Below are 14,616 nucleotides of genomic sequence, written 5' to 3' on the forward strand. Positions count from 1 at the left end.
CCTTGGCGAATCATGTTTAATGCCTCCGCAAGTTGATCTTGTGTTTGCGTATCATCTTCATCCAATAACGCTTGCAGATCGGCGTCCTGAATTGTTTTTGGTCTTCCGGAGCGCTCCTTGTCCTCAGTGTCGAAATCGCCACTTCTGAAGTGTTTAAACCAATCTTCACAGGTAGTTTTCGATGGTGCATGTTCGCCGTAGGCCTCCTCAAGCAAACGACGTGCTTCAGCTGCACTTTTTTTCAAGTTAAAGTAGAAAAGCAAAGCTTCCCGCAAATGCTGTTTATTTGGCAGAAAACTCGACATCTTCGCTGTTAGAAAAAAATATTTTTGCGTTGCGATATGTGTTGGTATTACGACTGATTATTGTTAACAGATGTCCAAGCTATAAAAAAACACAACTTCAGACATGTATATCGACTACATGTGTCGTTAACGCCATCCATGTGTGAAACCCGGAAACTTAGTTGCGCATCTAATAACTAATATACCCATAGTGTAAGAAACTCGATATAAGACAAATAGCTGAGAAAGCTAATAAGGATTATTTCATTCATTTGTTAATTAATTTTCTCGCTCTCTTCCTCTCTCTCTCTCTCTCTCTCTCTCTCTCGCTCTCTTCTTCTCTTCCTCTCTCTTTCTCTCTCTCTCTTCTTTCCTTACTCCCTCCCTCTCTCTCTCTCGCTCTCTCGCTCCCTCTTCCTCTCTCCTTCTCCTCCTCGTTTGTCTTTAAATTTAATTTCTCTAAATCCTAGGTAGATGGAAATCGATAAGACGCAAGTTCATCATTCTATTTTTTAATTGTTCAGCGCAAAATATCTGCCCAAGCAACCAGAATCATTTGTGAAACTTATGATAAAAGAACGATAGCCAAAAGTTTATGTCGTGAATGGTTTCTTTCAAAGTGGTGATTTTGACTTAACCCATTAACGCCCAAGCGGACGTAAACGGATATTGGGTACCTTGCTTCTCAACCTTTTTTATGGAGGTGCAGTTATATTATTAAGGGTGGAAAGTATAAAATTTGTTTTAAATTTTTTCTAAATTGACAAATGTTTTGAAATAATCATCTCAATTCGTATACCTACATATTCCATGTTTCAAAAAGTATTGGAATTAAAAAAACCATCGAATACACACTAGTATCCTAAGAAAATACCAAGGTAATGTACTTTTAATCTTGAAACATTTTTTGAACTCGTCGTTTTTTCGTTTATTAAAGTACTACGGACACTTTTTCCCAAATTTACCCACTGTACACCTTTTTAAGGGGGTTTCCGGAGATTATAGGCAAAAAATAACGGCGGGAATTAAAAGAGCGGACATTTTTATCTGTAGGGAGCAAGTTTCTCTGGAAAAAATTAGTTTTAGCTAAGCAGGGTATTCAAATGTCCGTTTACGTGCGCTTAGGCGTTAATGGGTTAAAAGAAAAGGAGCGCGTCGGTCGCAAGAGATGAGTTTGTATGATTTGGAAGCGTTATTACAAGAAGATTCGACTCAATCGAATATAGAACTTGCAAGAAGTTTACATGTTAATCAAAACACTGTAATTTGACGCTTGCATGAGATGGGGAAAATTCTGAATGAAGGAAAATAAGTTCCTCAAAAAATGTTTCAAGATTAAAAGTACATTACCTTGGTATTTTCCTAGGACACTAGTGCATATTCGATGGTATTTTTAAATTCCAACCTCTTGTAAAGATAGTACATAGAGAAATGGGATTGAACAGCTCAAATTTCTGAAAATCGGGTTTTGAAACATCAAAACTATTTAAGAACGTTACTGCCAGCCAAATCACTATTTGCCTTTTGCTGCTCAATAGACACAAACACAAATTTTTTTGTATCGAATTGTGGTCGGAAACGAAACATGGATTTATTACAATCCCAATCGAAAATGATCATGGCTAAATCCCAGATAACCCTTTACGTCATAGCCGAAACGAAATATCCATCGTCATAAGGTCCTCCTATATTTCTAATGGGGCATGCAACTGTTATGTCCTAGAGGAGGAACGCAACCCTTTCGTTCGCGAGTAAGGCGAACCTCGTTCGTACACGCGTATCAGTGAACGGGTCAGGGACCCGACGGGTCCCTTTACTCGGGCACCGACGTACGACGAGCGGTCCGTTTTTCGGTCAGGGACGCGAATCCCTTTACCGGGGATAGGACCATGAGTTGACTGTTGGAAGGGTATATGTGATTTTGAAATTAATTGGAAAAAGAATGAAATATAAACAGATTTATTAAAATGACTATAATAACAAAATGAATTACGGCGCGGTTTAATACAGTTGAGGAATGACTGTGTATGTGTATGTGTGTATGTATGAGAAGTGAAAGAAGGAGGAAATAAAAAAAAAGGTAGGAATATGAGTAAAGAGTTAGTCGGGTGAGGGGGAGCGTGAATGGTCGGGTGAATTTAAGGGAGTGGATAGTTCGGAGAAGGAAACTGGTGAATAAGATATCGAAGGGGTTGAAGGCGGGGACGCGTGTGTAGGAGAAGAAGGCGGAGTACCAGGAGAAAAACGCGGAAGAAGGTAAGGGGATAGGAGTGTAGGATCCGGGTGATAATCAGTTCCTAACGCTATATTAACTATGGCTCGGAGGTAGTGGATCTGAGACGTAAGTTGGTCTGGATCGCTAATATCAAAAACTGCCTCGAACGTTCGGAAAACGTGGTGGAGGGTTATTCCTATGTTGTAATAATGACCCACTAAAAACGGATTTCAATAATATGGGGAATTAATAAGATGGTGGTAGAAAAGGTAGAAGCAAAAAAAAACAGAACTTACTGCTGACTCCTGTTATCCCGAAGGTGAGCAAAAAATAAAATTGTCGTTTGGTAGCTCCTGCTCGGTAGGTTAAGTTGTGCTCGTCCACTCCCTTCCGGTTGTTCAATTATAACACAAACACTAATGCCTTTTGCTGATTTCTTTGAATGTTTGCACAAACTCGGATATATGAATCGTAGATATATTATCTGAATGTCTGACTTGAAATCTAAATTCTGAATGCTCAAAACAGAATATCCGAGTGAGAGTATGACTACCTTTTTCAGAGTAGAATTAAAAGTAGAAGTAGAAGTAGTGTGTCGCGGAGGCGGATTACCGCGGTTTTTATAGTGATAATCGGAGGCAGAAACTATCAGGGTGGGTAGAGAGATGGCCTTTGAGGAAGGGGTGAATTGGTCTTAGTGGGAAAAAGTCTCAGTTTTAGCAAAGTTAAAAGACATCGTGGGAGGAGACAGTTAGTTTTTGGAGATATGAATATGGAAGGGCTAAAGGGTGGAGCGTGGGTGTCTCATAGTTTTAGGTGGATATATGATTGGCTGAATGAATTAGGCGCGACAAGCGTGGAGGTGGTGGATTCTTGAGATAGAGAAATGTATACAAGTGGCCGGCTGGAAAAATCAAAATGCCGTAAATCAAAGGCTGAGATCAGATTTTACGACTATCAGTGAAGTAAGCTTTGTTAGTTGACTGATAGGGCACATATGGTTTTGGATTGGGAAGATATAAGTTTCAAGTTTTAGAGCAGGAATGCTCTGTGTTGCTTTATTTTACTGAAGGTTTGTTAGCGCGGAGTTTCAAATTTTTGGCTAGGACGACGGACACACTTGGCGAACACTACCCAGATATAAACTTTAAACGAAGACGTAGATTTTTACAACAGGGCACTGTTTCCTGTTATGGAATTTTCCCGAATCGCCTTTCATTTGGCGCGACGGCTGTTCGCCAGATGAGTCTGTTTCCTAATTTATATTTATATATGTATATATTCCTATTATAGTTATATTAGGAGAATATAAATCTGCGAGAGGAAAGAATTTTTACTAATTAAATCTACAGGACGTAACACAACGAATGCTGTATGAGCTATTAAAACCATCTCTGACTATAACCAGGGAATTATAGAATCAACAATTGAAGCAATTGAATGAGCAATTGATCGAGAAACGGCTTATATTTTGCGACAAAGCAAAACAAAATGATTATTTTGCATGACAATGCCAGGCCCCATGTTGTATCGACAATACGGAAAATTTTAATGGAATTGCAATGAGAAGTTTTACCACATCCCACGTATTCTCCAGATATAGGCCCATCAGATTTTCACTTATTTCGTCGCATGTAGCACTTTTGCTGTACAATTTCGCAATGTTGAAGAAGTGCAACAATTTATTGATAACTTTATTCATTCTATTAGGATGTTGCATTGAAAGCCGCTATTTTTATGTTTTTGAATATTTATTTCAATAACAAAATGTGTGAATACATCAATCAAAATATTTGTCTTCGAAAGTTATGAATTTTTCCCATTTCTCTAGCAGAAGTTGAATTCTGCGACGAAAGAACGGTCTGTCTTTTGAGCCAATCGATTCAGTAATCCAATTTTCGACTTCTCCGTAATTATGGAAATGTGTATCTTCCAAAGCGTGTTGCATCGATCAGAACAGATGGTAATCGCTCCGGAGAATACGCTGGGTGCGAGAGAATCTCCCATTCAAGCTCCATCAATGTTGGTTTCATGGCTATGGCAATATGAGGCCGAGCGTTGCCATGAAGAAGAATCACTTTTCGACGATTTGATGCAATTGATGGTCGTTTTTGCATCAAATTATCATTCCAACGCTCCGATTGTCGTCGATAATATCCGGCAGTGACTATTTTGTTCGGTTTCAATAGCTCATAATACACGACATTCTCCATATCCCACCAAATAGAGAGAGTTGCTTTATGACCGTGGATATTTCGCTTTGATGTCGACGTTGATGATTGGCGAGGATCAATCCATAATTTCGTGCGTTTTGGATCGTCAAAATAGATCTATTTTTCATCGCCGGTCACGATATGCCACAAGAAACTCTTTTTTTATGCCTTGCAATCAAAGAAATCGAGATGTTAAAACGATTAGCAATGATATATTCGGTCAATTCATATGGTAGCCATGTCCCTACTTTCTGGATCTTTCTCATGACTTGTAAACGTCGTGAAATGATTAAGGGGATCGGAAGGTCAGATTGCTGAAAGATCGCGTTTGTTTTTAATAATATTTTGTAACGAACTGAATAAATGTACAAGAGTGAAAATTTTAGGTATATTTTAGATATATTTGTACAACATATGAAGAGTAGAAAAATTTTGTTTATTAACAAATACTCATAAATATACGACATATACAGGGACGACATACAAGGTGTCCCATTTTAATATCCCATTCCAAATAACTCTTCAGTATTGAAATTTCAAGGAAAATGATTTAAATAAAGATTTAGGGATTTAAGTGATCTACCTTATGATGATCTTGACTTTGACCTAGACCTTTATTTTCAAAGTCATTTGAAGGTCAATTTGCGTTTTTTAAATAGGAATCTTTATTTTTTATTTTTTATTACATTGTTTTTTTCTACTAGTTATTTTGAACAACTTTTGTCTAAAACATTTTCTTATTTCTCTAATATTTTTTGAGATATTTGAGGAAAACTTGATAACTTTTTCAATATTTAACTTATGATATCTCGCTAATTATTTGTCGGAAGAAAAAGTAGTACTAGACTTTCTTGCTTTATTTAGTCTCAAGAATATATTGTTACAATAGCTCCCTGATTTTTGTTAATATGATGATTTTGAAATTTCCAAAAATCAGTAAGTTAAAAAGTCAAGCTTGTGAAAAGTTGCGTAAAATTTACGGTGACAATGCTCTACGTCAGTGCCAACGATGGTTCACGAAATTCTGTGCTGGTGATTTTTATCTCAACAACACTCCTCGGGAGTCCACCGAGGTTTATGATGACATAATAAAGGCATTAATCGAGTCAAACCCACGTTACACGACACGAGAGATTGCAGAAACATTAAACATCCATCATTCAAGCGTTCACGACCACCTGAAGAATTTGGGATACGTAAGCAAGTTTGATATTTGGGTTCTTCATGAACTCACAGAAGTTCATTTGACGACGTGTATAAACATTTACAATATGCTCATTAAACGTGAGGAAAACGAGCCTTTTTTGAAGCCAATGATAACTAGTGATGAGAAATGGATTATTTACAACAATGTGGAGCGCAAATGAACTTGGTCCCGATATGATGATTCGCTTCAAACGACATCGAAAGCAGACATTCATCAGAGAAAGGTTATGCTCTCAGTGTGGTCGGATTTTAAAGGGGTCATGTTTTTCGAGCTCCTACCAGAGAACCAATCAATTCGAATGTATACTGTCGGCAATTGGTCAGTTTGAACGAATCTATTATCCAGGAACGTCTAGAGCTTGTTAATCGTAAAGAAGTGTTCCATCGCGACAACGCGAAACCGCACACAAGTTTGATCACCCGTCAAAAATTATTGGAGCTTAGTTGGGATGTATTACCACACCCACCATACTCGCCTGACCTTGCGCCATCAGACTTCTACTTGTTTCGCTCTCTTCAAAACTCTTTGCATGGTATAATGTTAAATTCAGATAAGGCTGTAAATTAGCACCTTGTTCAATTTTTCGCCGGTTAAAGACGGGTCCTTCTATGAACGAGAAATTATGAAGCTCACTGAAAGATGACAAAAAGTCATCGAACAAAACGGACAATATATCATTGATTAATCTTTGTTCTTTATATAAATAAATGACTTTTGACAAACATAGGAAGAAAACGTCATGACTTTTCCGATAGCCCAAAGAAAGAAACTAGACTTTTCTGTTCTATTTAATTTCAAAAATATATTATTATAATAGCGCCTTGATTTTTGTTAACTTACCGATTTTTGGAAATTTGAAAATGATTAAATTAACAAAAGGGCGCTATTATAACAATATATTATTAGGACCAAGTAGAGCAAAATGATTTAGTACCACTTTTTCTTCCGATAAATAGTTTGCGAAATATCGTGAGTTAAATATTGACAAAATTATCAAATTTTCCTTAAATATCTTAAAAAATATTAGGCAAATAAAAAAATGTTTCAGACAAAAGTTGTTTAAATTAATTGGTAGAAAAAGACGGTGTAATAAAAAATTGGTTTCAATTGGTAAATCATTGGTTTCCATTTGAGAAAACTAATGATCAGTGATTATCTCGAAAGTGGTGCCATTTATAAACAAAATGGTATAGTTGTTTTATGTCCCCCTTAAAATCATACAACTTTTGTCCGAGACATTTTTGCTGAAAATGCTTCGTTGAAGAATTACTAAGGTGCGTTTTTGAAAATGACACCTTGTATAACTAGCATTGCACTTCACTTCACGTGTTCGCTTAGCGCAAAGCATTGCTGTGTACTGTACTAATCTAAACAAAAGTTTAATTATATCGCAAGGTATAAGCGTTACTATTTTTAGAATAATGACTAAGTACTTACAATTAGAAGCAGCTACTACCTCGGAAGCAGCATCTTCCGAAGGTAACCAATGTGTTAAACGCTCTGTGCACAGTTCAAATAATGGTTGCTTCTGAGGCAGTGTTAATTCTTCTTGCATTGATTTACATAAAGATCTAAAATCCACTTCCGTAGCACAAAAGAAGCACTGAAACATGAATAGATTAATTATTAGTATTATTTAATAACAAAGTAGAATTTGCAATTATACCTTTACAAGGTATGTCAAAAGATAAGGTCAACTAATTAACCCATTAACGCCCAAAAGTTTTAAAATATTAGCCTTTCTTTGTAACTGTATTTTATGTAGAGAAATTATATTGGGTGGAGTAAAAAGTTCTGAGCGTTTTTTCTCTTTATTTCGACGATGAAATTAACAAAGTTAGGATTATTGGATTTAGATCAAATATGCGCCGTTTTATTCAATTCGCAATTTTATAGTTCCGCGATTGAAGAAGTCCTCGTCCCTATTGGTAAAAAACTTGACCAGCTAATTTTCACAAGCCTCTCTTGAGGCCAGTTTTGTACCATCAAGAAAATTTTACAAATGCTTGAAAAGGTGATAATCGCTTGGAGCCAGGTCTGGGCTATACGGCGGGTGCGATATAACCTCCCATCCCAAGCTCTCGGAGCTTCTGGCGCGTCGTCAACGATGTGTGCGGCCTGGCATTGTCTCGATGGAACACAACACCCTTCCTATTGGCCAATTCTGGCCGCTTCTCGTCGATCGCCTGCTTCAATCTGGTCAGTTGTTGACAGTGTAGGTCCGAATTGAGTTATTGGCCCGATGGGAGCAGCTCATAGTGGATGATTCCCTTCCAATCCAAACTTCCCTTCCCTTCCAAACACACAGTAAAACCTTCTTGGCCGTTAATCCGGGCTTGGCGATCGTTTGGACCGGCTCACCGTGCTTGGACCACAATCTTTTTCGTCTGTTGTTCTCGTATGTGACCCATTTTTCATCTAGTCACCATCCGCTTAAAAAATGGGTCGATTTCGTTACGCTTCAGCAAAGAATCGCAGGCATGAATTCGGTCCAAATGGTTCTTTTGCGTCAATTCGTGTGGCACCCATACATCGAGCTTCTTCTTGAGACCAGCCTTATGCAAATGGTTCCAAACGGTTTTCTGGCTAATCTTCAGTTCCTGGGCAATGGAATAAGTGCTCGCATGCCGGTCCGACTCGACGATTTCCATGATTTTATCGACATTTTCGACGATTGGCCTACCAGAGCGTGTCTCATCTTCGACGTCCATATTACCAGAACGGAATCGTTGGAACCACCGCTTTGCTGTTGCATTCGATACTATATTGGGTCCATAAACAGCACAAATTTTTTTGGCCGCCTGCTCCGCTTTTTCTCTTTGGTCGTAGTGGTACTGAAGAATGTATCGAATTTTCTCTTTTTTTACCTCCATTTTGGAACGCTCTAACACACAACTGGCTTCACCAAACTGTCAAAGAACTTCTTTTAAAGCGTTATGTCATCTTTAAGTCGCAGTATAGAATGACCAGATGCGACGTATACATCGTGAGATATGGTCTCACTAAAGCCATCTAGCGGAAAACGCTCAAAACTTTTTACTTAACCCAATATTATACAGGGTGTTGGGCAAGACTAGGGCTGGAAATCCGGCTCCTGGTCCGGATGGTGTACCGGCCAGGATCTGGCGGAAGATCCCCATGGCGTTCCTGAAGATTATAGAGCTTTTTAATAAGTGCCTCATAGAGGGGATATTCCCCTCTGTGTGGAGGCGTGCTAGGCTCGTCCTAATTCCCAAGGGTGGCGCGGAGCCGGCCGGGCCGCTCCGGGCCCGCCCCATCTGCCTCCTCAATGAGATTGGTAAGATCTTTGAGAGGGTGCTGGTGGGGCGGATGGAGAGTTGGATGACGGATCATCCGGCGGCCTCCCTGTCCGATTCCCAGTATGGGTTTCGGGCGGGTAGGTCGACGGTGGACGCCCTCCTCCTGGATTTTGTGTCGCACGCGGTGTCGGGTGAGGGTGCGGCCGTGGCGGTCGGGTTGGACGTGGTAAACGCGTTCAACTCGGTGCCGCGGTCGCACATTATGTGTGCATTGCGGGATAAGGGTTTTCCCCTCTACCTCCGCCGCGTGGTCGGGTCCTATCTGTCCGAGAGGACGGTAGAGTACCCGGTCCGCGGGAAGGGGTGTGAGGTCTCATAGTATGGTGGCGGGCGTCCCCCAGGGGTCAGTCCTGGGCCCCCTCCTCTGGAATGTGGTTTATGACCGCGTGTTCAGTGCTCGTCTTGAGCCTGGGTACGAGGTAATATGCTATGCGGACGACACTCTGGTTCTGGCTGCGGGCCCTTCCGTAGAAAGGGCTTTGGTCCGTGTCACCTTTCAGGTGGCATTCACGGTGGGGTGTATAGCTGGCCTGGGGCTCAGGGTGTCTGCGGATAAGACGGTAGCAGCTATATTCCATGGGAGAAAGGCTCGAGGGTGGGCCCCTCCGGTGGAGGTGGATGTTCGTGTGGGGGATGATTATGTGTCTATGGGGGATCGTATGCGTTATCTCGGGGTGATCCTGGACAGTCGTATGACGTTCAGGTTTCACTTCGAGTATGTTCGGACGAAGGTCGCGACGATCGCGAGGGCCCTGAGCAGGCTAATGCCCAATTTGCGGGGCCCCGGGGAAGCCTGGCGTCGGTTGTACGCAACCGTGATGATGTCTGTGGTTCTCTACGGGGCGCCGGTTTGGGCTGAGGCTTTTGCTGCAACTCAGCGAGCCCAGGTGGACTTGAGGCGAATACAGCGCCAAATCGCCATACGGATAGTGTCCGGGTACAGGACGGTGTCGTACGTGGCTGCGACCCTACTGGCCCGGATGCCACACGTGGACATCTTGGCGGCGTCCCGCCGCCGGATGTATGAGAGGGCTCGCGACCTTCGTCCGTACGGGTTGTGGACGTCCGAGGCGATCGCGAAGGCCCGGGCTGCGGATGAGCTGCTGGTTCGCCGGCAGTGGCTTCTGCAGCTCAGGGCTCCGGGATTGCCAAGTGTACGTGTTCGTGACGCCATCCTGCCGGAGTTTAATCTCTGGTTGGATCGTCTGCATCGTGGCGGCCTGTCCTTCCATGTTACGCAGTTGTTGACGGGCCACGGGGTCTTTGCAGAGTTCCTACATAAAATCGGTCTCCACTGCGGAGATGCGCGCGATGACGCGCAGCATACCCTGCAGCACTGTGTGGTGTGGCAGGTGCAGCGTGAGGAGTTGGCTAGTGGGGTGGGTGGGGATTTGTCCCTACCGGCGATCGTGCGTGAGAGCCTCCGCTCTCGTCGGGCCTGGAGGGCCATGACGCGGTTCGCCGCTGTTGTGGTCGGCCTAAAAGAGAATGCGGAGAGGGCTCGTGAGAGGGCCGCCACCTGCCGGGTCGTGGGCTCTTCCCCCTCTTCTTCCTCCCAATCAAAGGATCGGAGTTGGTCCGCTCCCTCCCCCGGATCCGCGCCTTTGTCTTCGTCTTCCTCGTCGTCGTCGTTGTCTGGGGTGTCGGGTTCGTCGTCGTCGTCGTCTTTGTCGTCGTCGTCGTCGTCTGTTCGCCGTCGTCGTCGTCATCGTCGTCGTGATCATCATCATCCGTTTGACCCGGGGGGGACGGAGGTAAATAGGGAGAGATGCGGCTCTCCCACCTGAGTCTGGCGTAGCGCCGCGCATGTGTGGCGGGAAGTCCGGATGGCTAAGTTCCGTCTTGCATGGTGTTTCCCGGGCTTTCCGCACTCAGCACGCTGTGGGCTGAGGGGGTTTTAGGCTGGGTGGGGCAAGCCCCACACTACCCTGGAATCACCCCTGCATGGGCCCCAGGGTGTGCGTCAGGCATTTCTCCTCCTCAACAAAAAAAATATTATACAGGGTGCTATAAAAGTCCCGAAAGAACAAAATAACTCGAAAAATATGAGTCCTAGAAAAAATGCGAAATACTGGGTTTTTATTATTTTTTCCTGGCTTCTGACGGTGACCTTGGATTTGACCTTGACAATGACCTTGAAGGTCATTCCAAGGTCAGATCATTTTTTTAATGGGACACCATACTTTTTACCCCAGAAATGAAAAGAGCGGAAATTTTTACGTCCGGTTATGACTTTGAACACTGCCAAATTTGACCTCTGAAGGTCACATAAAGGTCTAAGCTTGTTTTAGGTTGAAAACGCGAATATCTTCGAAAATGCACCTGCTAGGGAGCAATGTTACGCATATGAAGAAGACTGTAGAGGTCAACGAAGGATATTCAGCCGTGACCTTGCCCTTATTCTCAAGTCCATGAGTTAAGATTATTATTAAGGTTAAAACGGACTTTTTTAGGATTGAAAATCCATATTTTTGACCTAAAAGTGTCAAGATTGAAAAATTTTACGTTCGGATATGATGTTTTGAACCTTGACCTTGTTCTTAAGGTTTTCTTAAGGTTCTTAAGGAAAAATTTATTCGCCATCGACAAAGTGTATGCTTCAAAGTTTTTATTTGTCTCGATTCTATCAGTGTCAAACAGATAATAGATTGTTTTTGAGTTTTCATCGATTTAACAAGTTTTTATGTCATTCTAGTCCGTTTTGAATTATTATCATATTATATTAACGATCAATAGTACATTACTTATTATTTTTATTTAAAGGTAAAGAAACCGAATTATTTATACCAAATTTTTGCAAATTTTTTGTTTTCAATTCCAAACGGCTTCTCTTACAGAGCATGAGAGAGTTTCGCTATTGATGATGAGAGGATGGGGGGATAGACAAAGGTCATACAGTGAAGTGAGATTGTTGTTCAATGAAAACTTTCGTAATGAAGGCGAAGGTATTTAAATATCGACTGTATCTCGCACTATCAGACGATTTGTAGAAACTGGGAGTAATAAAAGCCGCCAAAAATCTAGGAGGCCAAGGTCCCAAACGACAGAAGAGCGACAATTTGAAGTAGCCCAATCATTTGTTGAAAATCCCAGATTGTCAATTAGAAAAGCATCTCAACAGAAAGATCTTCAAATGAGTGTATTGTCAATTTCTAAAAATCTAAAGACAATTAAGTTCTACCCCTACAAAATTCGTCTCCACCATTAGTTGAATAAGGATGATTTTGACCGCAGGGTGCAATTTTCAGAAGTTATGATGCAAAGAATTGATCAGCAACCGGACTTGTAGCATAATAACCGCTTTCTCAGACGAAGCGTCTTTTGAAATTACTGGTAAGATAAACCGTCATAATTTTAAATATTGGGACAACGAAAGTCCTCATTGGATGCTTGAAGCACATACGCAGCGACCTCAAAAATTGAATGTTTGGGCAGGTCTTTATGATAATCAAGTGGTTGCGCCTTTTTTTATAAATGGGAATTTGAACTCAGAAACCTATCTGCAGCTTCTAACAGACCAAATTGTTCCACCAATACAGAAGAGCGTTGGTGATCATTTTGATGATATTTGGTTCCAGCAAGATGGGGCACCGCCACATTATGGACGCATTGTTCGGAACTATTTAAACGATACTTTCCCTAATCGATGGATAGGTAGAAGAGAAACAATAGAATGGCCATCGAGATCGCCCGACATTGCACCACTTGATTTCTTTCTTTGGGGCTACATAAAAAATAAAGTTTATTTCACTAAACCTCGTAACCTGGATGAGCTTCAACAACAGATCATAGACGAATGTGCTGCAATACCTCCAGAAATGATAAGGAGTGCGACTGACAATTTGTACGTCCGCTTAGCACACTGTCAAACGGTCAATGGGGAACATTTTGAACATCTCTCGTAATCTCAGGCCGAGTTACAAGATGCTTTGCCTTCGATGGCCGGGATTAACTGAACCTTGCCTTCAGTGGTCGGGTTTGAGACACCTTGCCTTCAGTGGTCGGGTTCCGAGACGATTTACTTTCAGTAGACTTCACGATCAGTGAAGTAACGTAAAACGCATAATTTTGAGGACAAGGTCAAGGTTGAAAACGTCATAACCGAACGTAAAATTTTTCAATCTTGACACTTTTAGGTCAAAAGTATGGATTTCCAGTCCTAAAAAAGTCCGGTTTAATAAGTCCGGTTTAATAATAATCTTAACTCATGATCTTGAGAATAAGGGCAAGGTCACGGCAGAATGTTCCTCGTTGACCTCTACATTCTTATTCTTACGCATAACATTGCTCCCAAGCAGGTGCATTTTCGAAGATATTGGCGTTTTCGACCTAAAACAAGCTTAGACTTTTATGTGACCTTCAGAGGTCAAATTTAGCAGTGTTCAGGGTCATATCCGAACGTAAAACTTTCCGCTATTTTCATTTCTGGAATCAAAAGTATGGGGCCCCATTTAAAAAATTGACCTGACCTGATCAAATCCAAGGTCACCGTCGGATAGCCAGGAAAAATCATAAAAACCAAATTCTTCGCATTTTTTCTAGGCCTCATATTTTTCGAGTTATTCTGTTCTTCCGAGACTTTTATAACACCCTGTATAAGGTTGGAATAGCATTTCTTCATGTTTTCGGGGTCGTTCTACAAGATTCCGGCATCAGAATTCGTTTAAATTCACAATAAAATCCAATATAGTAGAATTTTTGGGAAAAAGTCGTGAAAAATCGACAATTTTGTTTTTTATAAGCTTGATTTCGTATGAAAAATGTTACTTTGATACAGATGAAAGTGTCACATCTTGTCTCAAAATGTTGAGCTTTCAAGGTATGCATTAGTGAAAATGTGAATTCAAGATAGTTGCATCAAAATGGCGGTTTGAGCGAAAAGAACTTAAAAAATAATGTATTTTTAGAATAACTTCGCAAATTCCTAGTATTTAGCATCACTTTAGTATCCAGGGTACTGATTTTAGGATATTTGCTGACAACTAATTCATATTAGAGAATTTCAAAATGGCGGATCCAAGATGGCGGATTCAAGGTGACGACTAAAAGGCACGAATAATCGTAAAAATTTCCAGATTTTCATGAATTTTCTTCTATTATTTTTATATTCATGAATTATTTTCGAGACGTACACACGCATATATATAGGGTGGGTAATTATAAACTTACAAACTGTATAAAAAACATAAAGAACATCGAAATAAGTACGAGGGCGGTCCGATAAGTACTTAGCCTCACCGCCCGATGGCGCCACTATCGCAAGAGAAATTTACTATCGTGTAGTACATTCTCGTAGACGGCTACTATCGAAATTTCAGCCGAATCGGACTCGTAGTTTTGTTTTGACCGCGTGTGGAAGCGGACGTGTCCGCGGATT

General features: G+C 41.3%; 1 protein-coding gene across 4 annotated transcripts in view; it reads right to left on the reverse strand.

Annotated features, from left to right (window-relative positions):
• Nucleotides 1–14,616, reverse strand: part of Atg4a (Autophagy-related 4a) — a 456,226-nt gene that overhangs the window by 82,839 nt on the left and 358,771 nt on the right. Inside the window, exons 10-11 of one of the 4 annotated variants that reach the window (XM_025306185.1) lie at nucleotides 7,357–7,522; nucleotides 4,323–4,880 (exon numbers count right to left, since the gene is read on the reverse strand). In XM_025306185.1, the coding sequence (XP_025161970.1) occupies nucleotides 4,837–4,880; nucleotides 7,357–7,522 (210 nt within the window). In that variant the 3' untranslated portion in view covers nucleotides 4,323–4,836. Of the gene's footprint in view, nucleotides 1–4,322; nucleotides 4,881–6,997; nucleotides 7,287–7,356; nucleotides 7,523–14,616 lie in introns of those variants that run through there. The other 3 variants (XM_025306186.1, XM_025306187.1, XM_025306188.1) reach the window with 3 other exon arrangements.

This window comes from Harpegnathos saltator, unplaced genomic scaffold (genome assembly GCF_003227715.2).
Source record: "Harpegnathos saltator strain DR-91 unplaced genomic scaffold, Hsal_v8.6 scaffold765, whole genome shotgun sequence".
Taxonomy (NCBI): Eukaryota; Metazoa; Arthropoda; class Insecta; order Hymenoptera; family Formicidae; genus Harpegnathos; species Harpegnathos saltator.